Here is a 26,267-nt window from a genome sequence, read left to right on the forward strand (position 1 = left end):
GGCCAGTTATTGATGAATATAAACTTATCACACGGGGCTCAGAATCACTTCAGTGTACAGCTACCTGCCCTGGTTTGGAATGCTTGTTGCTCTTTTTCTTAAATTCAGCCTTAAAGAACAGAGTATTAACTGACTCTCTTGAGGTGCCAGAATAAGCGACAGTACACAGAACTAATTAAAAAAATACTTCTGAGGGATATAAATTCCTAACCCACATGTACAAACCTGTTAAAAAATTTTACTCTTCAAAACAAATTTTATCTGCTAAATTTTAAGTTGAATTAAGTAGCAAATGATGCTTAAATGAACAGACCATTACTGTTGACCCTATTCCCTCTCACACCTTTGACCATTTTCTGCATCCCTACTTTTGAAATCAGATTTCAGATTTTCTGCAGCTTGCATTATTGTTTCATAAATTATACGCTGCAATTCTAACATTACTAACAACTGATTTTATGCTCAAACGTCCAAAAAGGCGGTGTCAAATATACTTTTGTTGGCTTTGGTGCTCAGTATGGAATACATAATGAATGGACAAATGTTTCCCACTACTATGGTTATATTCTCCATCTGGATAGCCTTTTCTTAGTAAGTATAATTCCAAGTCTGACTTACATGATATGGTTTAATGAAGCTGCAGAGATACATCAAATTTATATTTAAAACAAAACACCAAAACCATTTTACCAAAAACTAGTTTTATTTTAAAATTAAGTGCATAGCACTCATCTAATTCCATTGGTGTGGACTTCAGCACCATACTCGCTATTTGCAATTAATGTCATAACAGATACATTTTGGTTTGCAGTCTGTACTTTAGTGTTTATTTAGTGGACTTTGGTAAAGCCCTTTATGCATATCATTAATTTCTTCACAGTACACATTTAATGATGGTCCGGTAATCGCAAAAAACAAAAAAACCTACTTTAAAGACTAATCAATAAATTAAACAAAACAAAACCCACACCACTCCCCCACCCACACCCCCCGAAGCTAGCAGTTGTGAGTTGTATTTATATTGAAACCTAATGTTTTAAAAATAGTTCTGGTTCTCCAACCACCCCATCCCACCCCACCCTGGGTATGCAGCAACAGTAACCAATTACTTATTTTACTCTACACCCCCCCCAAATTAATCCAGTGTTCTTTAGCTTTTTAAAATATAAACTGGGAAAGTGTTATTATAGCATTTTTAAAAAGACATATTCTATAACAAGAATGACATTTAAACCAGTCAGTAAAAGCATTTGACAAGACATTAAATTACCATAGGCACCAGTTGTTGTTTCAAGTTGGGATCTCTATCCCAGTATCTTACATTCATAGTATTATTGAGGTAGTTAAAATACTGAAAATTGGTCCAGGTTGCTAGGTTCTGAATGTCAGTGATATATTCTCTTTTGAACCCACCTTCCCCCAAATAATTCAAGTTCTCTTGAGGTAAGAACTACCAAAATCCAATTAGCAGCCTTCTGTAAAGAGAAAGTGGTGATACTTTCAGAAAACAATTTTCATGCTTGAAAACTGCCATGAGTGAGTGTTCTTACCTGAGTGGTTTTTCATTTTATCTATCAGACTTATAAATCCACATCATGCCCTATGTACTTATGTACTCTAAAAGTTACCTTTCTTTAAAGGAAAGGATATTCTGTAAGAATTCATGATGACAGAAGCCACCCACCCACATTCATCTACTGGAGCCATCTGGATCGATCCGCTGCTGTGTTGAGTCCCTTCCCTTCCTAACAAAAGCCATTGGCTTGATTACTGAGACTCCTGCTGCATACCCACAACATCTTTATAATAAGTTTGTCTTCAATGCATATTGTGGCAGTTACATACCTGCCATGCAGTTTCCCTTCTATTCAAGTGCTACCTTTAAAAAAACACAAACAAAAAGACACAACTTACTAATTTTTAAATCAGAAAGCTTCCCTCCACCAAATATCTCTTCTCCCACAGTTAAGAGCACAATGTATACAGCTTCAGTTATTACAATGGTTTTTTCTTTTTACTTTTTCAGTTTGTTCCCTCCAAACTCTTTACCCCCAAATTGCCCTTGCTGTAATGACTTATTGCTGTTTTCACTCATCACCAGTATAGTGAAATGTCCCAGGGCAGTCCTGGGGCCAATCTAATGAAAGTCACCTTTGCCTGCTTACTCTTGACTAGCTGGAGTCAAAGGTTGCTTATAAAACCTGTCTTCCATGTAACAAAGTGCTGCTCTAGCACAACCTGAGAACTACCCTGGCCATGTTCCACTTCAAAATAAACCTATGGGACTTTATTCTAGTACTGACATTTTACAGTTTTGCCTTCCCTTGAAAAAAATTTAGAATAATATCAAATCTGAGTATAAATCATTGATTGCACTGAGAAATGCAAAACTTATATATGTATTATGAATGATAGGAACCACCACTTCATTCATTCTAGGATACAATTATGTTCTCGTTTGAAAACACATTCTAGCAGGAGTATACTAACCTATGTTATTAAGGTAGTTCATACTATAACATTCCCAAAGCATGTTGCATTACAGTTAAGTTTCCAAGTAGTTCAAATTCCCTGAGTTAAATGTGTTTAATTCTAAAGATTTGAGGCTGATCTTTAGGGGAAAAAACAACAAAAATTTATGACCATGACTTTAAGATAAGAGAGCTACTCCACCCTTAATTTTAGTACATAAATCCAGATACCTGTACTATCTGTGATAGGAAGTTATATAGAATATCTAAAAAAAATTTTTTTAACTGCACAGACTGGTATAGCATAGCAATTCATGAGTTTAAACTTAGTCAGAGATTCATTTGTAGATCAAAAATATAACTCAAAACTGCAGAATAAGAAAAAGGACCTCTTCAAAAATTAATACTGTAACTTTCCTTCATAAAAAGACTGTTTGGCAAGTCCACAGATAAACATTAGTTTCTGACATATAAGCCAACATAAGGCCCAGAGGCCACCACAGGTCAAATCACAAAACGGCGAATTGAAGTCTGTCCAAGTTTTCTGTTGTGTTGAATGTTTTTGAAATATTTGGACCATCAGTTGGGGCTTTAAAATTTGTGTCATATAAGGATGTGTTTTAACAGGATTTGACATACACACTGTTAAAGTGTTTGCAGTGTTAGCTTAGTCGTCCCAGATATTCATGGTGCGTTGGAAGGGATATTCAGTCTTCCTGGTGCTGGTGCTGGAAGAGTTCTGATGCCATTTGGATCCCTTTCCTTTTGAAGAGAAGTTTACAAAAAGCTTGCCCCAGAGCTTTGAGTCACAAACAGTCTGGGTTACCAGTCTTACCTTCGCATAAAATCACCTTTCAAAGCATGGAGTAATGCAAGGGTAATGTTCATTTATCTGATAACTACGGTTATAAGAAACATTCAGACAGGGCTTAACTTCTACTGGTATTGCCAGTGATATCCCAACACCAGTCTGCACGTGCCCAAGGCCCTGAACACTAGTTTGGAAGCCAGCAGGACATGTCGGTAGTGTGTAAGATGAGGTGTGTGTGGTAGATACAATCTGCTGACAGCTTGGTTGTTCCGATACAGGATGGCGATACTGCAGCGAGGTCTGATGTGTCTGATGGAGATACTGAGGCTGCTGAAAGTGAACTGCCCGAGAGGGCTGGGAGGCTGTCTGGAACACACTTAGTTGTGCTGGCTGAGGTCCTGCCTGTCCTCTCTGTTTGTTTGCTTCTTTCACATCATTATCATGAGCGCTGCAACATGGAGAGAAAGGAAACTGTTAATAATGTTAACTTGAGAAAAATCTGCAAGAAAGCCATGCACCACCCCCAACTCCTTCACAGCTGACTCACTAGACTGCCCCACTGCCCAGGTAGCAGTCACTGCAACCATAATTTCAACAACAGAAAAATCTCACTCTTAGCCTTCTAAAAGCTCCTTTCCTTGGTAGAGCCCTTGGGAACTGGCTGCTGGTAGCTTTAAGGACTATTTTCAGCTTGGGAGCTATGTCCACAATAAGTACTTAAATATGACTGCCACTTTGGTGACATCCTGATGGTCCCACAATTCAAAGATGTGGGAATGAGACAAGATTTGCCTGGATGATCTCAGAGTTGTGGGCTCACACAAGAGCACCTCCTTTCCTTACTGTGTACCCAGAATCATACTAGCAATGACAACCTCTACCTGCATAACAGCCAAAAGGAATTCCCCTTCCACCAAGTACTGCTCATACAGCGGCTTGCTCATGGCAGCAGGCAGCTGTCAGAGCCAGTATCCTAAAAGCTCTGGGCCTTTGAGAACTTGTTCCCAGGGCCCCTTATACATGAAGAATGTTAATAAGAAATTACAAACACAAGAACAAAGAGGCTTACATCAATAGCCGTTCAATGCACTGCACTAAGAAATCCCAGGAGTAAGCAGTAAGACGATGCAGTCTTGTAGGCCACGTTGGAGAAAGACGAAGTATAATCCTTGAAGAAGCCACACATGCTGCAGCTACTAAAGAAGGTGCATAATTTAGAAAGGCATAATCTGTGGAGACATCAAAAATGAACCTAAGCAACAGAATGCACAAGTCACAAGCTCACAAGTCACTTACTGGCATCCACAATGACTCACCTTGCAAAGATACTTCCAGGAAGTAATCTGCATACTTGGCCATGTAGAGTTTAGTTTTTTCCAAGCAAATCATTGGCCAGCCGTCATGAAGATCGGTTTCATGCACGGCTTCGGAGAGATAATACTCAATGAAATGGGCAGCTGTTGGAAGGCAGAGGTTCCACTGAAAGGTTTCTAATAACAATAGTTCCATATGTAGCAAATTTTGTTTTGTTAATACTAGATTCATATTGGTCATACAACCCAGGCTGTTGAGCTGCTCCAGCTTAGGCACACTATCTTCTTTTTCTTCAAATTTACCTTATAAGCAAAGGAAAATAAGAGCGAGAGAGAGAAAATGTTAGGCGAGTGATCAATGTAAGTCTAGTCACTTAAATGGGATCTGCTGTCCTAGTGCAAAGATTTAGATCCAGACATTTTTTTCCCCTACTTTGGGCAGATACAATTGTGCCAGAACTCTGTGGTTCTCATATCTACATGTTTTCTCTCCCAGTGCCTCTGTTCCCCACCCTTCACCCTCCCCTAAAAAAAAACCAAAAAAACAAAAAAAAACGGAACGTGTAAACATTTTGATCTATGTCCTACCGTGTAATGAAAACAGTCCTATGTGCCAATGAAAAAATAACTCCCTCATCTCACCAGCTGAATCTTTTCAGGAACTTTCTTTTGGGGGTCAGGCGGTAGTTGGTAAAAGAAAATTATTTTAGAACAGAAGAAAGTTTAAAGAATTTAACGTCATAGTTATCTAAAATCAAAAATAGCTAAGCTTCAAGTATTTCATCTCAGCATATTTTCAGCATAATCTCAATTCCAGAGAGATACAAATAGATTAGAGGAAAAAAACTGGGTGAATATCTAACACAAGCATTCTCATTGTACAAAAAACCCTATTCCTCCTCTTCTAAATTCAAAAAAAAAACCTAGCCAAGTCTGTTATTAAGAAAAGGGAGGGGGCTTCCCTGGTGGCACAGTGGTTGGGAATCTGCCTGCCAATGCAGGGGACACGGGTTCGAGCCCTGGTCTGGGAAGATCCCACATGCCGCGGAGCGACTGAGCCCGTGAGCCATAATTGCTGAGCCTGCGTGTCTGGAGCCTGTGCTCTGCAACAAGAGAGGCCGCGATACTGAGAGGCCCGCGCACCGCAATGAAGAGTGGCCCCCGCTTGCCACAACTAGAGAAAGCCCTCGCATAGAAATGAAGACCCAACACAGCCAAAAATAAAATAAAAATAAAATGAAAAAATGGAACAAAAAAAAAGAAAAGAGAGGATATTTTATACCACTTTTATATCCCCTTACTCAAAGCAGGATAGGAGTAAAGATGCTCTGATGGCTGAATGTCATTATTTGAAGGCATTAACTTCTTTTCAGGAAATACTCATCCATATGCACAGCTGAGGAATAAAATGCCCTCTCCAGCCCCTGAATAATTTTTCTATGGATTATGTACCATCTCACACTTTAATTTCCAAGCAAGCATTTACTATATATAAATCATTCACTTTAGATGTTTCGAAAAATTATGGCTGGAGAAAGCTCAAGCTATCAAGTACTATTATGATTTTCCAAATGCAGCAACAGAACCAAAAGAGTTATCGTCAAGTCTCTTTGGGTCTTTGTTCCATGATTATCCATAGAAGAAGGGAAATTAAAACTGAAGCTTTCTACCTCCTAGCATTATGTTCTATTTTACATTAAGGTATAAAATAGTCATATTATATTGCAATTATTATAGATTTCTCACAATAGCTTTTGCACTTGTTCATAATTATAGTTACAATATGTTATATATTACTATATAAATTTTTTGTTTTACTATTTTGATGACTATTTAAATATATTTGATTTCTTTAGAGATCTTACAATTTTATTTTATCCATTTAAAAGCATTTTTTGGGGAAGACCACAAAGACTACCAAACCAGAAGAAACCAAATGAGTTTCCCTGTGAAGTTTCTCTTCCAGAGGGAATGGGTTTACACCACACACTGAAGTTCCGACAACAAATGGTAGTGGCCAGAATCACTCAGCCCAGATGTTCCACGTAATGGAGTCAGTGAGGTTTGTTCAAGTCAGCCTGCCTTAGGGGCTGGGAAAAAAGCGCTGTTAACTACCCTGGTCTTTGCTTAGGGAGGGTGAACAAGAGTAGAAGGTTTTGTCTCCTATGCCAAGAGACTCTAAGCTCATAACTTTAAGAAGAGTCAAGTCCCAAAGAAGTTTAAAATTTCGCTCCCACTCCAGAAATTTTGAACTTTGTTAGATTTAAACTACTCTTAACATTGCTGCAGGTAAGAGATGATCCAAAAAACTTACATAATTCGGACTTTTCAAGAATCTAGATAGTCCTTCCCAATTCAAATCACATAAAGATAAATTTCACAAGTTTTGCCAGAGGCATTTATGAGTACAGCTGAAAGCACTAAAGTAGTCTTAATGACAGTCATCCAGCATGATCACTGCATAAATATAGGAGATGAACCCACTGTTCTCAGTATAACCGAATGGAATTCTTCAGGAGAATGACCTAGGAATTTAGTTCAAGCCCTCTGGATGAATCACTAAGACTTTCAAAGTACTCTATTTGTGTAGAAGCAGCAATACTGGCAGTATATTTCAAAGGAGTATTGTAAAAAATTAATGAGTTTTTTTATATCATGCTTGACGTTCCTTTGAAGAAATATACCACAATCCACTGTTTAATTCAAGGATCAAGAATGTTTCATATTATCTCCCTGAAACTTTCAACATAGAAAACAGTTGGATATGACCAATTTCACAGCTCAAGAAACCAAGGTAGCAAGGTTGGCCAATTCATTTAAAGTCAATTAAGTTGAGTCAAACCCAAAATGGAAGACTTATGTTTGAATTCCCAAATCTGTGCTTCTAGACCAAAGTACTACACCAGGTTAAATGGGGACAACAACTACCAGAATAGACAAACTTTTATATTATTAAGCATCCACGGGGTTTTTATATTTATAAGGTACTTGGCTATCACAAGCATGAAAGCCTTTGCATCTTGATTTGCAAAGATAAAAAATAACCTGCATGCTGCATAAATAACCATACTTGGGATTTTAATTAAGGTTTAAGTTTTTTTGGAACCTTTTCATTATATATAGTAATACACTCAGATACATGGGTATTAAAGGATTTCAAAATGTGTGACAGCGTCAATGAGTACCTGCATTCATATCCAGTTTTTATTGTGCTGAATGCTATGTGTGTGACTATTTTAAACCTACTTATCCGTTAATACCACATACAGATCACAAAGATCAGTTTCTTCAATTGAAAGGAAATACCGGAAGCCATGTGATTATATTGATAAAGGCCCCCAAACAGGAAATAAAGGAACAGGAAATTCTCATCTGCTTCCCAGAAAACAAAGAATTAGGGGCCACAGAAACAAAACATCAGGTTGTCTTTATAGGAAATGTTCAGATCAGCCATGGAAACCAGCACATTTTCAAAGCCAGGAGTGAATGGCAGCTATGTGGTAGTAGGGCATGAATCAGATGTCACTGTAATCTCTGCCAACCCACATTCTAGTCTTTTATTACTAAGTAGGAAAAAAGTCATCCTTAATATTTACCAAGAACTCTCACAAATGTGTAAGACCATCAATCTAATTAAAAAATGGGTTAGGAACCAGAAGAGATAATTCATAGGAAAAAAAAAAAGGTTCTAATCTCACTAAAAATTGATATAAACAAAATCATCTGTGAAATACAGTTTTTCACCCATCAAATAGTAAAAAGCTTTGTCAACCCAGTATTGGTGAGCAAGGAAAAACAAGTTCTTGTCACAAATTTTTACTATTAAAAGCTTATAATCTCACTTTGGCTTCATCTTGACTCCAAAATCTTAGTTACACAATACCTTGAGCAAATTATCAAAAGCCTCATGTTTAAGACTGTTTCCATGCTCTCTACAAGTTCAATGCTGATCACAGAAGGCAAGGGAAGCCAGGGTATACATGTCAAAGAGTTAGAGTTTGAGAATTTCCCGGGATAAATCAGAGTCTTTTCTGGAATGAGCCAAAAGCTTTGGGGCTAGGGAGCCAGTGAAGATTATAGAACACTTATGGAGGAATTAATCATTACAATGCTAACTTATATGTGTCAATTTCATACATGCTTTTAAACATATTACCCCACTTAATCCTCACAACAACTTTGTAAGGTGTCTATTTTTATTTTATAGAGAAGTAACTTGAGACTCAAGTTCAAGTTGTTGAAATTCATATTGCTGATGAGATTCAAACCTATATCCATATAGATTTCCTATAATCCCCGCTCTAAAACACTACACGCCTCTCCCCAATCTGTAAGCCCTTTCTTCCTACCTCTAATAGTATGTACACCCAGGCAGCAGGATATGCATTAGTACCTGAACTTACAAGCTGTGCTCCATTTTTAGCCAAACTACCAAAAGCCTTCCGACCTATTTAATAACTGAAATACAGCTGTCACCCAGTCCTGTCAGCTGTAAGTTGTTTTTCACTTTTACGCAACAGGCTGCCCATCCCAAAGCAGGGAGCAGCTGGGGGAGGGGGACATCCATTCTGTGAGGAGAGAAGCATTATTTGAATAAAGTTTATGATAACTAATTGGAGAGCTGACATCGGAATCCAAATGTAAGAAGACAGAGTGTAAGAATGTAAGAAACACTAGAATGAACTCCACAAATTTAAAACAGACATCAGATACTGAAAACAGGCTACCAGTTTATAAGCATCCTAAGCACTTCTGTTGTAGTAAAGTTAGACTGGAGGGAGGAGAGATTGCAGTGGGCTACTAAGGGCCAGTCTCTTTGATTCCTGACCCTAGTGAAGAGCTGATAGCTTGAACTCCTTTGACCAGTGCCTACTTGGGAGGAGCTGAGACCCTGGGGGACACCTATCTCACACTTTCCCACTCTCCAGTGGAAGAGGAACATGTAAAAGCAATTCTCTCTCAGGGAAAAAGGGGTGGGGTCAGTAGAACAAAGGGAAGAGGTATCTGACTTTTAGTAACAGGTGGTAAACAGTTCACATTTGAACTCAGCAAATACAAATCCTAAAGCCTAGTTCCTGGAAAATGAGCCAAAAGAACTATATACTACTACACAGATTAAATCAAATAACCTTCAATAAAATAAATTGATCACGACGTTAAACTAACAGTAATAGATAATTTAAAAACAAGAACAACTGAAAACTCCATTCCAACCAATCTAAGATGGTGCACAAATAAAGTATCCTTTCCCCAAATTGTGGAAATTGCAGAAACCTGATACCAATGCCAAGCACTGCATGGTGGCCAGAGTTGTCATTCAACTAGAGACCTCGGTGAACTTTGGTAGTGACATGTAGTTTATGAATATCTAGTTTATAATCCCCAAGTCACTTAGTACGTTACTAGTAATTTTAGTCACAAATGTAAGTCAGTCTACGAACTGACTATGCATCACTCATAATTTCACAGTCCACAGGCATAGACCAGGTAGGGCTTGGTAGTGGTAAAAGGACAGTGATAACCACAGCAGGCAAAAAATTTTTCATTAATGATCCCAAGTTTTTAAAATAACCGAACTTGCATGTTTGACTTCCAGTGTCTCTCTACTATAAACTGATCCTATAATAAACTAACATTCTCAGGATAACAAGAAGCCATTCCATGTGGATACTCACACATTTGACATGTCAACTATGGGTTTTTCCAATCCTATGCAAACTATTAAACCACAAAGGGCTTCATAGCTAGTGATGAAACATATACAGAATTGTACACATGATTGCTTATGAGGATGAAACCTTAATTAAAGGTTAAATTAAAGGTTACTTATAAATGTACAAGCATTACCTCTGGCTTTCTGGATGGTGGGGAGAGGAGCAGGTGATGTGTCTGGATCTCAGAGGATAACAGATTAAGAGAGAAATATAGATATTCAGGAAATATACTATTCTGGTAAGAATTTGACTCAAGTTACATGGGGACAGGGTTGGAAGACAAGTCTAGAAAGGTGGCTAGGTCCAGATGAAAGGTTCTAAATGTTACAATAAGGAGTTTCCACCTCAACCCACAGGCAGTGGAAAGTCATCAGTGGGCTATGTTTATTTATATTCAGCCTGGTCCACAAAGGAGTTGAAATAACTTACAAAAAGACCTGCTCAAGGAGATAAAATAAGAGGTTGAGGTCATCAGATGAAAGGAAAAATAAGGGCAGGAAAAGAAAATCTGAGAAGAGATTGGTTTCATAAATGATACCACACAGGCCTGAATTTGGTTTAGGTTTATTTGCAGTCAAAGTGCAAAGGTGTTTTAGAAAGAATTCTGGTGGCAGGGTAGAGGAGGAATGTTCCTTAGACAGCAACCACATTGGATCCTAAACCCACAAGTGGAGGTTAGGTGAAGGCAGTCAGTATTTCTACATGCTACTTTAAGTGGGACTTAAATTTCTATTGTAATGACATGAATAATATAAAAACTACAAAATGGATTCAACTTCAATATCAAATACCATCTTTTCACATTACTAAAAGAAGAAAACTTTCAGTTTCAATGCCTTTACTCACCCTCTTTCTCTCAAGGTACTAACAAACAATGAAATGTGTTACAGGAAGATGTTAAGAGAAAGGCACCAAAAGGCTCATTATCAGATTCTACCTTACAGCTTACTATGTAGTTTTGCCTACTGCAAAAGCAGATGTTTTCACATTTATAGCAGTTGCACATGAATCTTCAGTTCATTAAGCCAACTCATTACATACTCAGTAGAAGGTATTCTAACAGCATGAGTATGGTACCTTTTAGAGTTTCTCAACCTAAGCTCCACTGACATTTTGGGCTAGATAATTCTTTGTTGTGCGGGGCTGTCCTGTGCATTGCAGATGTTTACCTTCCTCCCAGGTTGTGACGACAACCAAAACTGTCTCCACACATTGCCAAATACCCTCCATGAGGCACAACCGCTCTTGGTTGAGAACCACTGCTTTAAGACAATGGTTCTCAATTGGAAAAGTACATCAGAATCACCTTTGGAACTTTTAAAAAGTTAAAAAATATCCAGGCCCCATGACGTAGATTCTGAGTCAGTAGATCTGGAGTGGCTCAGACATCTGTATCAGAATCTTCAGGATGTAGGGCCCAGGCACACATGTTTTAAAAAGACTCCAGAGCCAGTTTTTAATATGTCTGGTTAAGAATTACTATGCCAAAAAGCACTTACAACATAAACTTTCTGATACTAGTAAACTGGAATGAAAGGAATTTGGTGATATTTCACTGAGTTCTATGTAAATTTATTTTATTATAAACAATGGAATTTTCCAGTCATGTATATCAGATTCATACTTACTTGCTAGAAGCAGACAGGAAAGTGCAACTAAATGCAGCTGCTGGATAGAGATGTCATACCGATCCATAAACAGGTCCAGCAAATAGACAGCAAGATGTCGGGCAGAAGGGCAGAGGGTGAAACGATTGCTCACAATGGCAATCAAGTCAGCAAAATACCTTCTAAGACTTAGTTGAGGGGACTGGCCTTTGTAGGAAGGTAACTTCAGCTCCTAAATCAAGAGGAACAACATTTAGTCTAACATAGCATATAGAAGAATTATTCCCACAGTGCAAAGGTGACACTTTTTCCCCAATATATTACTGATACAAGTGCCTAAAACACACTTTTCTTGAGTAAAACACAAAAATGAAAAAGTTGAGTGGCAGGATAATGAATGGCATTTAAAATTTAAAACCAAACTTTTCTCCTTATTCTTAACCACATCTGACATAACCAGTTACAGGTGTTTCTTGCATTATGGAATAAATGTATTCTAGCAAGATTTTTAATAAGGGAATCCTGTTTTCCCTACCAGGTGTTTTCAGGAAAACAGCATTACCAAAATACCAACCAAACCATATATACACACCCCCTACAAGAAGCTCAAAGCTTTTGGTTAGTAGGTAACAGATATGTTCCTCATATGATGCATACTGTATTATACATGCAGGGATGTGGAAGGTAGAGACTAGTATACATCCACTAGTATCTTCTAATCAGGCTTCTCATTTTTTAAAAATTAGAAAATTTCTATACTATTAAAGTATTTCTAGAACACAGAGAAAGATGGAAGGGTTCTAAATTCATTTTATGAGCTCAGTATAATGCCACACTAAACACAAAAGGTATCACAATGGAAGGAAGTAACATGGATACGACCCTAAAAGCACAGGAAAAAAAAAAAGCAAAAAATAAGACAAATTAGACTTCATCAAAATAAAAACTTTTGTGCATCAAAGGACACTATCAACAGAGTGAAAAGGCAACACACAGAATGGGAGAAAATATTTGCAAATCATATATCTGGTAAGGTGTTAATATCCAGATTAAATAAAGAACTCTTTTATATATACAACTCAACAAAAAAAACAACTCAATTAAAAAATGGGCAAAGGACTTGACTAAACATTTCTCCAAAGAAGATGTACAGATGGCCAATAAGCACATAAAAGGATGCTCAAAATCACTAATCATTAGGGAAATGCAAATAAAAACCATTATGAGATACCATTTCATACCAATTAGGATTGCTATTGTCAAAAAAACCCAAAAAACAAAATCTAGAAAACAGAAACTAACAAGTGTCAACAAGGATATAAAATAATTGGAACCCTTGTGTATTGGCAGGAATATAAAACTGTGCAGCCACTGTGAACAACAGTATTGCAATTCCTCAAAAAAAATTAAATGTAGAATTACCATATGATCCAGCAATTCCACTTTTAGGTATATACCCAAAAGAAGTTAAAGTAGGGACTCAAACAGATATTTGTACATCCATGTTCATAGCCGCATTGTCCACAACAGCCAAAAAGTGGAAACAAACAACCCAAGTGTTCATCAACAAATGAATGGATAAACAAAATGCAATATATACATACAATGGAATATTATTCAGCCTTAAAAAGGAATGAAATTCCGATATATGCTACAACATGGATGATTAAGTCATCTAGAGATGATTTAAAGTATATGGGAGGATGTGTGTAGGATATACACAAATATTACTCCATTTTATATAAGGGACTTGAGCATCCTCAGATTTCAGTATCCGCAGGGATCCGGGAACAAATTCCCCATGGATAATGAGGGATAACTATATAGTTTTTCACTTATCAGATTATATTTTATTAATCTTTTGCTTATGCTATCAAGAGTGGATATAGGAACTCCCATATATTACTGGTGACACTGACAATTGATATAATCTCCTGAAGGAGAACTAGGTAATATGAATTTTTGAAAATGCAGACTACAGATACCCCTTAACCTAGCAACACCAGGCCTAGGAATTTATCTTACATATAAGGAGGTCCTTTGCAGCACTCTTTTTAATAGCAAAATGGTGGAATAAAGAGGTTAATGTCAAAAACCTGCATGGATCTCCAGAGAATTATTTTCAGTGGATAAACCCAATCCCCAAAGATCACATAGTGCATAACTCCACTTATGTAACATTCTTGAAATGACAAAATTATAAAAATAAAGAACAGATCAGTGGTTGCCACAGGTTAAGGGAGGATGAGGATGGGAGGAAAGAGGGTGTGCCTATAAAAGGGTAACATGGGAGATCCTTGTGGTGATAAATGTACAGAAAATGTTCTGTACCTTGACTGTATCAATATCAATACTATCCTGGCTGTGATAATTGCACCATAGTTTTGCAAGATGGTTACCATGGGGGTAGGGGGGGAGATGGGGAGGGAGGACTGGGTAAAGGGTATAGGGGGTCTCAAAATAAGCGTAACTTTTTAAAAAAGCTTGATGTCTATCAATAAGGAACTAATTAAATAAACTTAAGGGACATCGATTCAATGTGGACATTAAAATAAAGGGCAGTAGACCTATATGTGTTGATATGGAAAATCCTGACAAACTGAGTGAGGGTGGGGTGGGAGGAAGGTACAGAACAGTGAATATATATTATAACCTCTTGTATCAACAACAAAAAAATTGTATTTGCAGATATACTAATTTATTGGGTATCTTTTCAGGAAAAAAACCAATAATGCTGGTAACCTTAGGGAATCAGGGAATAGTGAGGGTTGGGGAAAGCTCATTTTAAACCTGACACTGGGTCTTCCCTGGTGGTCCCGTGGTTAAGACTCTGTGCTCCCAATGCAGGGGGCCCGGGTTCGATCCCTGGTAGGGGAACTAAGATCCCACATACTGCAACTAAGCCTGCGCGCTGCAACTAGAGAAGCCCACGCGCCGCAATGAAGACCCAGTGCAGCCAAAGTAAATAAATAAATAAATAAAACACCAGATACTATCCCAAAATTTTTAAACCCATATGCATGTATCACTTATAAATATATTAGTAGGAGTTACTTGGGAGATAGGCTAATGGGCTATTTTATGTTTTTAATTTTTGTATAAGTGAAAAAAGAATCAACAAATGCTATTGAAGAAAAAGAAAACACATTGGCTTAGGCTTGCTCAACTCTTTGAAGAGAAAAAATACTAATTTTTCTAAATAAAGGGAACACGCGAATTTCTCATGTAGTCTCTAGGATTTTTCTCTTTTTTACCATTTCTGTAGATTTTTACAACGGTGTAAATGAGTTACCATTTCAAATTTCAACTTTCTTAGCTGTCATCATGTGACATTTATTGAGCATCTCCCATGTAGCAGATACTGTGCTAACCTCAGGGATAAAAGCTGGAATACAGTTTCAAGCCTCTCTCTAGCAGGTGAACCAAAATACAGAGATTATTAGGATATAATATAGTAACCACAGGGTATTACAGAACACTGAGGAGGGAGATCTAACCCAGCTCACGGGGTGGGATGTTAGGAAAAAGCAAAACCAGGGCAGGCTTTCTGTAAAAGAGGCCTGAACAAGGTCTCAAAGATGCACTGGGAAACTTAGCTGGAAGACACTTGTGGACTTTATTTTTAACTATGTTAACTTTGCCAAATCAAGACAAAACAAAGGCAAGAATCCAAGGGCCATCACTAGGGGGCTTTTAACAATGTGTCCAATATATTCTCTTTATATTATTTTAAATGGTAAAGTACAAGGGCTTATCATATGGCTGTCAGATTTAGTTCTCTGTCCATGTAGTGCAGTTATACGCATGAGAAAATGACCTACACTTCTCTCAGCTTATGAGTTTTTTCTGATGTCTATTCCTGATCCCCTAGAATTGAACACTCTTGTTCCTGTCTGCTTCTCAGGATCCCACAGGACCAAAGCACACAGAGACCTAAACATGTCATCTCCATCTCCAATCTCAGGTCCCCATTAGCTCACCACCCTAAATGCCATCCCCTTCCCAGAATGGGTTAACTGTCCAGTCAGGCTGGAAATAAAGGCATAGAAGGAATACTCACAACTCTGTGGGATATTTTCTTGATGCTTCTCACAAAGTTAGCATTGTTCCCATCTGTCATAAAGGCTCCTGAAAATACTTCCCCAAGCATCCTAAGACACTAGTATACATAGCAAAACAATGAGAAGAAAGAGAAGACACAGGGTATAAGAGGACAGCTGCTTTGTTGGGGGTCAGGGGTGGGGGGGAAAGAAGTGATTGTATTTTACAAAAACAGTACAGCTGGCATTTGGGGTTAAAGAGGATTTTCATTTGTTGTAATTTTTACTCTTCCCTAGTAGATGCAAGGCTGGTCACACCAATTATTCCTCCACAAACCTTGGGTCTAAACATAGATACCTTCCATTGTGCCTGAATGGCAACTGCCCAAAGGAAGACCCAAATTCAGATGCTCTAAATTTTATGAGATTAGACTCCATAAAGGTAGGGATCATGTCTGTCTCATTCACTATTACCATTCCAACCCCTGGCATAGCACCTTGCACACTGTAGGCATGCAAATATGTTGAATAAGCATATGACTACCCAAATAAATCACCTAATTAATAGCCTGGAATTAACATGTATTCTCTGTGAGAAAAGTTCATTTTAACTTTCCTTGACTTCAGTGTACTACAAACAGTGGTCTCTCCAGTTCCACAGGTTCAAGTTTTACTGATTAACAAATTATAAAGTGTGGCCATTGTGTCAAATAACAAGAATGTGGCTTACACAATGCTTAAAGATAAAATAAAGACAACCCACAGTAGCATGCCGCAGGTGGCCCAAGACAACTTTCAGTAGCATTCTTTCAGGCCCTGTGCTAGCTCATCCTCTGATAGTTTGTAAGTAAGTTTAGTACAGGTTGTATCTTATTCCTTGGATCCTCCCCAGAGCTCAATACACAAAAACATTCAACAAATCTGCTGGAAAAAAAATCCATTTCCAACCTCAACTAACAAAATTAATTCAGGTAATCACTCAGGATTAAAATTACACATAAAATGTAAGAATCAAAAACCATGGAAATCACCAAGAAAAATCTTTTAAGTTTCATGTCATTACAAAACATATGTATCATTAACATCAAATATTATTTTCACCACATACCAGAGGAATAAAGAGCTGACACTTAGAAAATAAGAGCATTTAAAACTGAAAGACAACATCTGAAAAAAACAAACAAACAAACAAACAGGTATTTGGACAATTTTCAAAGTGGAAACCCCGCAACTCTCTTCTTAACATTCCAGAGAACCATGCCATAGTTGAGACTTTTCTGTAGTACAAACAGCCTCTTAGTGGGCTGAGGTGTATTTAGTGTGTCTAAGAGACTGAATGTCAGAATTAATAAGCAGCATTTAGAACTCAAACTTTAGAAAAGGGTACAACTGTAACAATTTAAGTCAGAATTAGGTTTTCTAATCTACTTAACCTGGTTAAAAAAAAATCAAGATACAAGTTCATTATCACCCCAGGATCTCTCAACTCCAACAGTGAGCAGCCTTTTTATTAAAGAGTCAGCTGTTTTGCTTCTTTCCAATTTTCTATACATAATGAGTGGCTCTCTATCCATAGTGAAATTAAGTTAAGTTAGAGTTAATTTTGGATCTGGTCTCTCTTCTGGTTATCAAAGACACAGAGCTGACACATTTCGCTGAGATATGACATACAGAATAAAATTGTTACTTAGGAGCAACAATAAACAGAATTTGCATTGTGCCAGAAAGGTGTACTTTTTCCCCAACATCTTTTAAAATATAGTAGGTCTACTCCCGGCCTTTGATATTAGCTGAAGGAGCAGCTAACTCCTACCTTAAGGCTTTTTGAACACCCCCCAAGTCTTGGGGTTTCGGGGGTAGAGAATAACAAATAGTTATCACTTCCTTAGTGCTTACTATATGCCAAGCACTGTTCTGAGCACATCTACAGTATTACCTCATTTTAATCTTCACAGTCGTCCCATAAAGCACGTTCTACTATTATTATTCATTTGACAGATGAGGAAATTGAGAAGCAGAAAATTAAGTAACTTGTTCAAAGTCTCACAGCAAGTCAGTGGAAAGGCTGGGGAATTTACTGTTGTACAAATGTGACATAACAGACAGCTGCATGCAACAGCAACTATAGAAGGAAGGCTGCTCTGCCCAATAAAAAGCCAGCACACTTATCTTTTTAAATACAGTATCAAATCCATGTTCCACGTGGAAACAAGGACATCAGAATGTCCCTTCACACCTTCCCTCTCCCAACTACCACGCCCCACCCCCTCCTCATTCAAGTTTCAGGTTCTTCTGCTACAACCCAGGGAAGAAGCCAAGAAGTTAATTAACCTTGAGCAAATAGGCAAACTCGCCTTTTCTGGTCTGGAAACTAGTGGTTAAAGACCCGGACCGGGCTTTCCAGGGAGCCGAGATTCATACTAACTGGCATAAGACACCGAATGGAAAGGTCTGGGCATCGCGGTTACCTTGTATCGAAGAGCTTGATGGATATCGGCAGCCAGCTGTCCCCGCCACCACTGACCCTCCAGCTCCATGGGACCGGGCGGCGCGCCTGGCCAGACGCGGCAACTTCAGTCTGTAAGACACACCCCAGACGCGGTCACTGCCAGCTCCCTCCACGCGCCCCTCCGCGCCCCCTCCCCGAGGGGTGTGACCTCAGGCCACCCTGGGCGACTGTTCATCTTCACCTGACTCGTCCTAAAATCAGCACCGATCCAAACCAATTCCCTGACGCCGCACGTAAGATCCGAGCCACCGGTCAGGAGGAGCCGGCTTGTGTGGAGAACTGCCGGACCGGGCGCCGGGCAAACTGGGACCAACTTGGGCCCTAGTTCCCAAGGCGCGGACCCGGGCGCGTGCTCGGGAAAGCCGGACGGGAGGCCCGGCTTCGGGCTCCCGCGCCCCGGCTTTAATTCTCCAGCCGGCCCTGAGGAGACTTGACACCAGTCACAGCCCCCCTGAGGTGAAAACCTCCCGCCGAGAAACCCCGAGACGAACGCCCGCGCATCTCCGGGTGCCCGCCGCAGACAGTCGGGGGCGCGCTCCTCCCCGGGAGCCTCCTCGCGGCCCGGCCGGCCCCAGCGCGCACGCAGGCCGCCGCCTCCTCATCCGGAGGAGCGCACGGGATCGCGCGGCCCCAGAAAGGCGAACAAAAGGCCGGGCCGGGCGGGTCCGGTGCCCCGCCGCCAGCCCAGGCCTGCCGGTTCCCACGGCGGCCTCCCTTACCCGGAACCGCGGCCCTCACAGGCCCAGCCCCGCCAGCGTGCGGGGGACGCCGGCCCCGCTCATGCTGCGGACAGTCGGCCGCGAAGCGCCGGCCTCAGCTCGGGCCCAGCGCCGGGGCGCTCGCGCCGCCCATTGTTAAAGGACGGGCAGGCGGCTCCGCGTACAAAGCCAGCGCGGGGGCACATGCGGCCCCGCCGCTGCCAATCTCGTCTCGCGATACAGCCGGGTCATCCGGAGCCGTCCAATGGGCGGCCGGGCCGGGCCCAGGTGCAACGCCCGGCAGCGGCTTGGCGGCCCCCGCCGGACGCGGCAGCATCGCCGGTCGGCTTTGCGCGGCCCTGAGCTTCGCTTTGCCCGAGAGCCCCAACACCACCTACCGCAAAGCCGGCCTGAGGTGCGGGCAGAGGTCTGAAGGGAGCGCCGGAGAAATTAAAATGCTGATCATCCTTCCGTTGGCCAATCTGGTCATGCCTCTCACCTGCTGAGAACCTTCGATGGCTCCCCGATGCGGAGGAGCAAAGTTCCGATGCCTCAAGTTGGCGTTTTAAACCCTTCTCGGCGTGGATTGAGTCGGCCTCATCTCGCGTTACAACAACCCCGTACATTCGAGGGATGGGATTATCAGTCCCTCCATTTGTGCTTTACCCGTTTCCGAAGCCCCTAAAGTTGCTTTCTTTGTGAAATTCTGTCTCTTAAGTTCCACCTCAAAACCTATTCCTTCTAGAAACCTAATTAATCTCTTCGTCTTCCTTATTTCCTTTGCTTTAGAGATTCCCAAAGCTTTGAATGAAGGCGGTGAAGATTACCTTTAGTAACCTAGCTTGTCAAATCTGTAGCGGATGTAATTAACCATCTGCGGTCGTAAATCAGGAAAAAAAAAAAAAAAACCCTGTGGAAACACTCCAATTAAGGTGATGTAAGACCTGAAGTGTGAAATCTAATCAATTGTACTTTAACTTGTTTAGTGGAATATCACAACAGAAGTAGATGGTCAGCCCAGGACAGTGATCCTCACTTCTGAGAATGTACATCAACCTCTTTAAATATTAAAAAATAAATCATGAAACCCTAACCCTTTTACTTGGAATCCTTTGTCCCAAAAGATGCATGATAAAGATCTACAATTAAGTGATGAATGTATGTTGCATGAATCTGAGTTTTAGTTATGACCTCTTCATATACTTGAAGAACAGCTTACAAATATGTATGTGAGCCACGTGACACAATGCTTATGCTCAGGAGAGTACGGCTTCAGGAACCAATGGCAAGACAAGGAAAACTCAGAAGCAGAAGTTGGCAGAGCCCAGTCTAGCCCAGCATCATTCGGGGAGAGGCTGTCTTGGCCTATCTTAGTTCCCTAGAGAGGAGATGGCCACATCAGGCTAAAAGCTCCATGCCATTTATAATGGCGTTTAAATAGTACCTACCTCCTCAGGTTCCAATTCATGTGCCCTAAGCAACTTTATGACAATAATTTGGCTTCCCAGTAACTTAAGTGTCCAGAGCCTATTTAAGAACACTTTCAGAAGAATGGGTCACAGACTATAATAATCAGTTTAATAAGTAGTCTGTCTCTCATGGCTTCTACTTTCAAGCTGTTTTTCACTGGGAGATATGTGTTCAGAAATCATTCTCACAATTTCTGGATTTCTAGATATGATGAAAGAACCGGAATGTGTATGTGTATTCATTTTAGCGTGTGTGTGCGTGTGTCTGTGTGTGAGCGAGTATAGATAGATAGATAGATAGATAGACAATTTTCCCAATGTGTCCCTAAAATGCAAAATTCAGGTTTATTACATTTCTTCATTAATTCCTTTAGGGCAAGCTGGATACAATTTAGGTATTTACTTAATTCCTAAATAAAATAGAGTCTGCTCCCTATATAGAATATAGTTTATATTCTAATGAGAATAAGTGAACAGCAACAACAAAGTCACATAGTGACAAGTGCTATGAAGAAAAATAAACATAAAAAGAGAAACGAAAGTAACAGTGGGTGGACATTGTTTTATGATAAGTAGGGTATGCCAAGTCCCGAGGGAGGTTAGGGAGCATGCAGATATCTGGAGGCTGAGTGTTCCAGGCAGAGAGAACAGTAAATGCAAAGGCCCTAAGGAAAAGGCATGTTTGGAATGAACATGAAGGACAGGGTATGCCTGGAGTGTAGAGGAGATAGGAAGTCTTAAAAGCAGTGATCAGTAAAGGTATGAGAGGGTAGAAGTTAAAAAGGCAGAACTTCTACTTAATGAGCGGAGTAAGGAAACTGCAAGGAGCCCATGTGCCTGCAGCATAAGGCACAAGATGGGTTTGGCAAAAGATGAGAGGGTACCAGAGTCTGCAGGGTTTTTGTAACTCACTGAACTTTAGACAGTGAAAAGCTACTGATTTTAAATTGTTTATTTAAACAGTTCACTCATTATTCAAATGAATGCATGCAAAAGGTAAACCATTCAAACAGTAGAAGACTGTATCTGGTGACTAGCATTTCTCCCTCCCTCCCTTGATTCCAGTTCTTCCTAGAGGCAACATTATTACTATTTGCTTTTCTTTCCTTCCAGGGATATCCAGATATTTATAACCATGCATGTACATTATCTCCTTGCCCCATTTTGTCACAAATGGTAACATATTACACCGTGTTGTGTCCCTAGCTTTTGTCATACGATATATTCTGGTGAACATTCCATAACGGAACATCCAGAATTCCTTTCAATGTCTACATCATATTCGACTGGATGCAAACGACTTGAAGTCAGAAGCCCTGGGCTCTGGTTCTTGGTTCTTGATTTGTTGCTTCTTAGTGGAGTGGCCTTAAGGCAGGTCACTGCCCTCCTCATCTATAAAGTGAACTGAGTGATGACTGAGATTGCTTCTGACTTTAACATTTTAGGTTCTTTGCTCTTGCAAAGACATGAGAGGACATTTTGCAAAGTCCTCTACAGTGAAAGAGGCCTAACACTCCCCATAAAGCTCTGATCATTATCCAGTGGTAAAGGTTTTAAATTTAAAGCATATCAGCGTGGCCCAAGATTAAGATGGTGGAATAGAAGGACAATGAGCTCCCCCCCTCCACGTACACATCGAAAATACATCTACACGTGGAGCAATTCTCATTGAAAACAAACTGAAGACTGGCAGAAAGACTCTTATACAACCAAGGCTGTAAAGAAAGATCCACACAGAGTCAGGTACGAAGAGAAGAGAATTGGGACTTGTGCCCCTAGAAGGGGACACAGAAGAGGAGGGAGATTACAAGGGCTCAGAGATCCTCCCTGGGGAGTGAACAGTTTGAACCACATATTGGGCACCCCAGCCCCGGGGTCCAACACCAGGAAGAGTTCCCTTAGCTGGTTTGAAAACCAGCGGGACTAACAGGAGGGCTATACGAAACCTAGACTCTGCTCAAGAAAAGTGCACCCATGCTTGTTTACTACTGGAAAAGGTGGAGGAAACAGACTGAAACTGCCCAGGACTCTGGTCAGTTTCCCATGACCACCCCAGCATGGGCCCCAGCCCACACCAAGCACCCGCTCTGGCACCTCTACCCCCAGTGCAGCTCCCCACTAGGGTGAAGGCTGCTGTGCCCAGGAGAGTGGCCAGCTTGGACCCAGCACTGCATCTGAATGGGGCAAGGGTGGGCATTACTGGTGCCCACAGAAGTGGCGGATGGGGAGCTGTCCTGAGCTATGACTGGTGTGCTGGAACCACCCCAGCACAAGCCCCAACCTGCACCGGGTGCCCACTCTAGCCCTCCTTGCTCTAGTGCTGCTCCCCTCTAAGGTAAAGATGTTGCTGAGAGCAGGGAGAGTGCACACCTAGAGGGAACAGAAACAGCTCCTACCCAACCCTCAGGGCTTCTGCTCCAGTACCTTGGGACCTGCCATTGCCCCCACAGGGCTGTGACAGCCACTGAGGATAGGAGAAGCCCTGGCTCACACCTGGCTCAGGCTCTAGCCCCTCCCTCTCCAGCCCCATCTCCCACCAAGTGATAGCTGCCAGCACACTCTGGGGGGAAGACGTGACCTGTGCTTACTTCAGATCCAGCTCTCCCACCGAATCCCACGTGTAGACTGCAGAGGAATGCTCCCATGCAAGGACAACACTTTAAGACTGGAATAGGTAACTGTTTCACCTAATTTTTTTAAATTAAATTTATCTAACTACTTATTTATTTATGGCTGCATTGGGTCTTCGTTGCTGCGCACGGGCTTTCTCTAGTTGTGACGAGCGGGGGCTACTGATCATTGCGGTACGTGAGCTTTTCATTGCAGTGGCTTCTCTTGTTGTGGAGCACGGGCTCTAGGCATGCAGCCTTCAGTAGTTGTGGCGCACGGGCTTTGTTGCTCCGTGGCATGTGGGATCTTCCTGGACCAGGGCTCAAACCTGTGTCCCCGGCATTGGCAGGTGGATTCTTAACCACTGCGCCACCAGGGAAGTCCCTCACGTAATTTCATAGAGACAGAGGAAGGTAGGCAAAATGAGAAGCCAGAGGAATTTGTTCCAAACAAAATAACAGGAAAAAATGAAAAACCTGAAAAAAACAATTAATGAAAAAGAGATAATTTACCAGATAAAGAGTTCAAAGTATTAGTAATAAGAATGCTAACTGAACTAGGGAAAAGAATAAAGAAACATACTGAGAATTTTAGCAAGGAACTAGAAATATAAAAAGAACCAATCAGAATTGAAGAATACAATAAGTGAAATAAAAAAACACACTAGGAATTAAGAGCAGACTAGGTGACACAGAAGAACACATAAGTGATCTGGAAAATATAATAATGGAAATCACCAAATCAGAACAACAAAAAGAAAAACAAATTTTAAAAAATGAGAGCAGTTTAATGGACCTCTAAGACAGCATCAAGTGTATGAACACTTGCATCATAGGGTTCCCAGAAGGAGAAGAGAGAGAGTAAAGGGCCAAAAAGTATTTGATAAAATAATGGCTGAAAAAAATCCCAAACCTAAAGAAGGAAATGGATACCTAGGTCCAGGAAGCAGAGAGAGTCCCAAACAAGATGAACCCAAATAAACCCACACCAAGACATATAATAATTAAAATGGCAAAAGATAAAGATAAAGAGACAATTCTAAAGGCAGCAAGAGAAAAACAAAGAGTCATATAAAAGGGAACCTCATAAGGCTATATCAGCTGGTTTTTCCGCAGAAACTTTGCAAGCCAGAAGGAAGTGGCATGATATATTTAAAGTGTTGAGAGGGAAAAACCTACAACTTAGGATACTCTACCCAGCAAGGTTATCGTTCAGAATTGAAGGAGAGAGAAAGAACTTCTCAGACAAGCAAAAACTAAAAGAGTTCATCAATACTAAGCCGACCCTAGAAGAAATATTAAAGGATCTTCTCTAAGTGGAAAAGAAAAGGCTACAACAAGAAGTAAGAAGTTATAGAAAAGGGAAAATCCCACTAGTAAAGGCATATATACAGTAAAGGCTGTGGATCAACCACTTAAATAAGCTAGTACAAAGATTAAAAGACACAAATTGTAAAATCAACTATAACCACAATAAACAGTTTAGGGATAAACATGAAGATGTAAAATATGACATCAAAAACACAAAACAGGGGAGAGAGGAGTAAAAAAATGTAGATCTTTTAGAATATGTTTGAACTTAAATGAATACCAGTTTAAAACAAGTAGATACAGTTATAGGTCAACATATATAAATCCCATGGTAACTACAAATCAAAACCTACAATAGATACCCAAAAACTAGAGAGAAAGGAACACAAGCATACCACTAGAGAAACCACAAGGGAAGAAACTAAAAGAAAAGAATAGAGAAGAACTACAAAAACCACCAGAAACCAAGTAACAAAATGGTGACAAGTACATGTCTATCCATCTGTCTATCTATCTGTCTATCTATCTTCTTAATGATTTCAGTTTGCTAATATTTTGTTGAGGACCTTTGCATCTATCTTCATCAGAGATATTGGCCTGGAATTTTCTTTTTCTTTTTTTTAGTGTCTTTGTCTGATTTTGGTATCAAGGTAATGGTGGCCTCATAGAATGACTTTGGGAGTTTCCCTCCTCTTCAATTTTTTGTGGATAGTTTGAGAAGGTTAAGTATTAGTTCTTCTTTATATGTGTTTAAAGGGTTGGAGCTCTCAGCCCTATTCCCTGACTTCCAGGGAGAGGAGACAGGTTGAGTTAATTGAGTTAATTACCAATGGCCAGTGATTTAATTAATCATGCATTGGTTCCAGCCCCCATCCTGAAGCTATCTAGGGGCCCACCAAGAGGTACCTTGTTAGCATGAACTCAAGCATATGCTTGAAAGGGGCTTATGAATATCAAAAGATACTTCTCTCACCCCCATCACTCAGGAAATTCCAAGGGTTTTAGAAGCTCTTGTGTCAGAACTGAGACAAAGATCAAATATATATTTATTATATCATAATATCACACCTTCCTAATGTGGGTGGCCCTCATTCAATCAGCTGAAGGCCTGAATACAACAAAAAGGTGGACATTTCTGTGAATGAGAAGGAACTCCTCCTGCCTGACTGCTTACGAGGTGGGACACAGATCTTTATCAGCCTTCAGACTCAAACAGAAACACTGACAGTTTGAGGGTCTTGAGCCCACTGGCTTTCAGACTGGAACTTATGCCATTGGCTCCCCTGGGTCTCTAGCTTGCCAACTGCAGATCTTGGGATTTCTCAGCCTTCATTATTGCATGAGACAATTCTTTATATTAAAAAAAAAAAAAAAATATATATATATATATATATATATATATATATATATATATATATATATATATATATATGGCATAAGGGCAGAAATGTAAAGAAATATATAAGGTGGATGGAAGCAACCTAAATGTCCATCGGCAGACAAATGGATAAAGAAGATGTGGTACATATATACAATGGAATACTACTCAGCCATAAAAAAGAATGAAATTGGGTCATTTGTAGAGATGTGGATGGACCTAGAGACTGTCATACGGAGTGAAGTAAGTCAGAAAGAGAAAAACAAATATAGTATGTTAATGCGTATTTGTGGAATCTAGAAAAATGGTACAGATGAACCAGTTGCAAGGCAGAAAT

The 26,267-nt window shown here is 40.2% G+C and overlaps 1 protein-coding gene across 9 annotated transcripts; it reads right to left on the minus strand.

Moving 5' to 3' along the window:
- Nucleotides 1–682: 682 nt before the first annotated feature.
- On the minus strand, nucleotides 683–19,650 carry CCNJ (cyclin J). 9 transcript variants are annotated; one of them, XM_028167790.2, is made up of 7 exons: nucleotides 19,562–19,650; nucleotides 18,425–18,534; nucleotides 15,977–16,075; nucleotides 11,938–12,148; nucleotides 4,599–4,898; nucleotides 4,352–4,511; nucleotides 683–3,730 (listed from the first exon to the last, which is right to left on the minus strand). In XM_028167790.2, exons 2-7 carry the CDS (start codon nucleotides 18,491–18,493, stop codon nucleotides 3,319–3,321), a joined length of 1,251 nt encoding a protein of 416 aa, XP_028023591.2. In that variant the 5' UTR covers nucleotides 18,494–18,534; nucleotides 19,562–19,650; the 3' UTR covers nucleotides 683–3,318. The 9 variants fall into 9 exon arrangements, with proteins under 9 accessions (XP_028023591.2, XP_057387189.1, XP_057387188.1 ...); XM_057531206.1 differs by lacking the exon at nucleotides 19,562–19,650 and adding an exon at nucleotides 19,185–19,379 and having other exon boundaries at nucleotides 4,352–4,475; XM_057531205.1 differs by lacking the exon at nucleotides 19,562–19,650 and adding an exon at nucleotides 19,185–19,379 and having other exon boundaries at nucleotides 4,352–4,478.
- Nucleotides 19,651–26,267: the final 6,617 nt, after the last annotated feature.

The sequence above is a fragment of the Balaenoptera acutorostrata genome, chromosome 16, assembly GCF_949987535.1.
Source record: "Balaenoptera acutorostrata chromosome 16, mBalAcu1.1, whole genome shotgun sequence".
In the NCBI taxonomy this organism is placed as follows: Eukaryota; Metazoa; Chordata; class Mammalia; order Artiodactyla; family Balaenopteridae; genus Balaenoptera; species Balaenoptera acutorostrata.

What these genes read in the sequence shown, in the direction of transcription:
- CCNJ (XM_028167790.2), bottom strand. Translation starts at nt 18,493, where the DNA reads ATGGAGCTGGAGGGTCAGTGGTGGCGGGGACAGCTGGCTGCCGATATC. An exon ending in AGAAAATATCCCACAGAGTT is followed by an intron (nt 12,149 to 15,976) that starts GTGAGTATTCCT and finishes CTCTTGATTTAG; the next exon opens with GAGCTGAAGTTACCTTCCTA. An exon ending in CCTGGAAGTATCTTTGCAAG is followed by an intron (nt 4,512 to 4,598) that starts GTGAGTCATTGT and finishes ATGTCTCCACAG; the next exon opens with ATTATGCCTTTCTAAATTAT.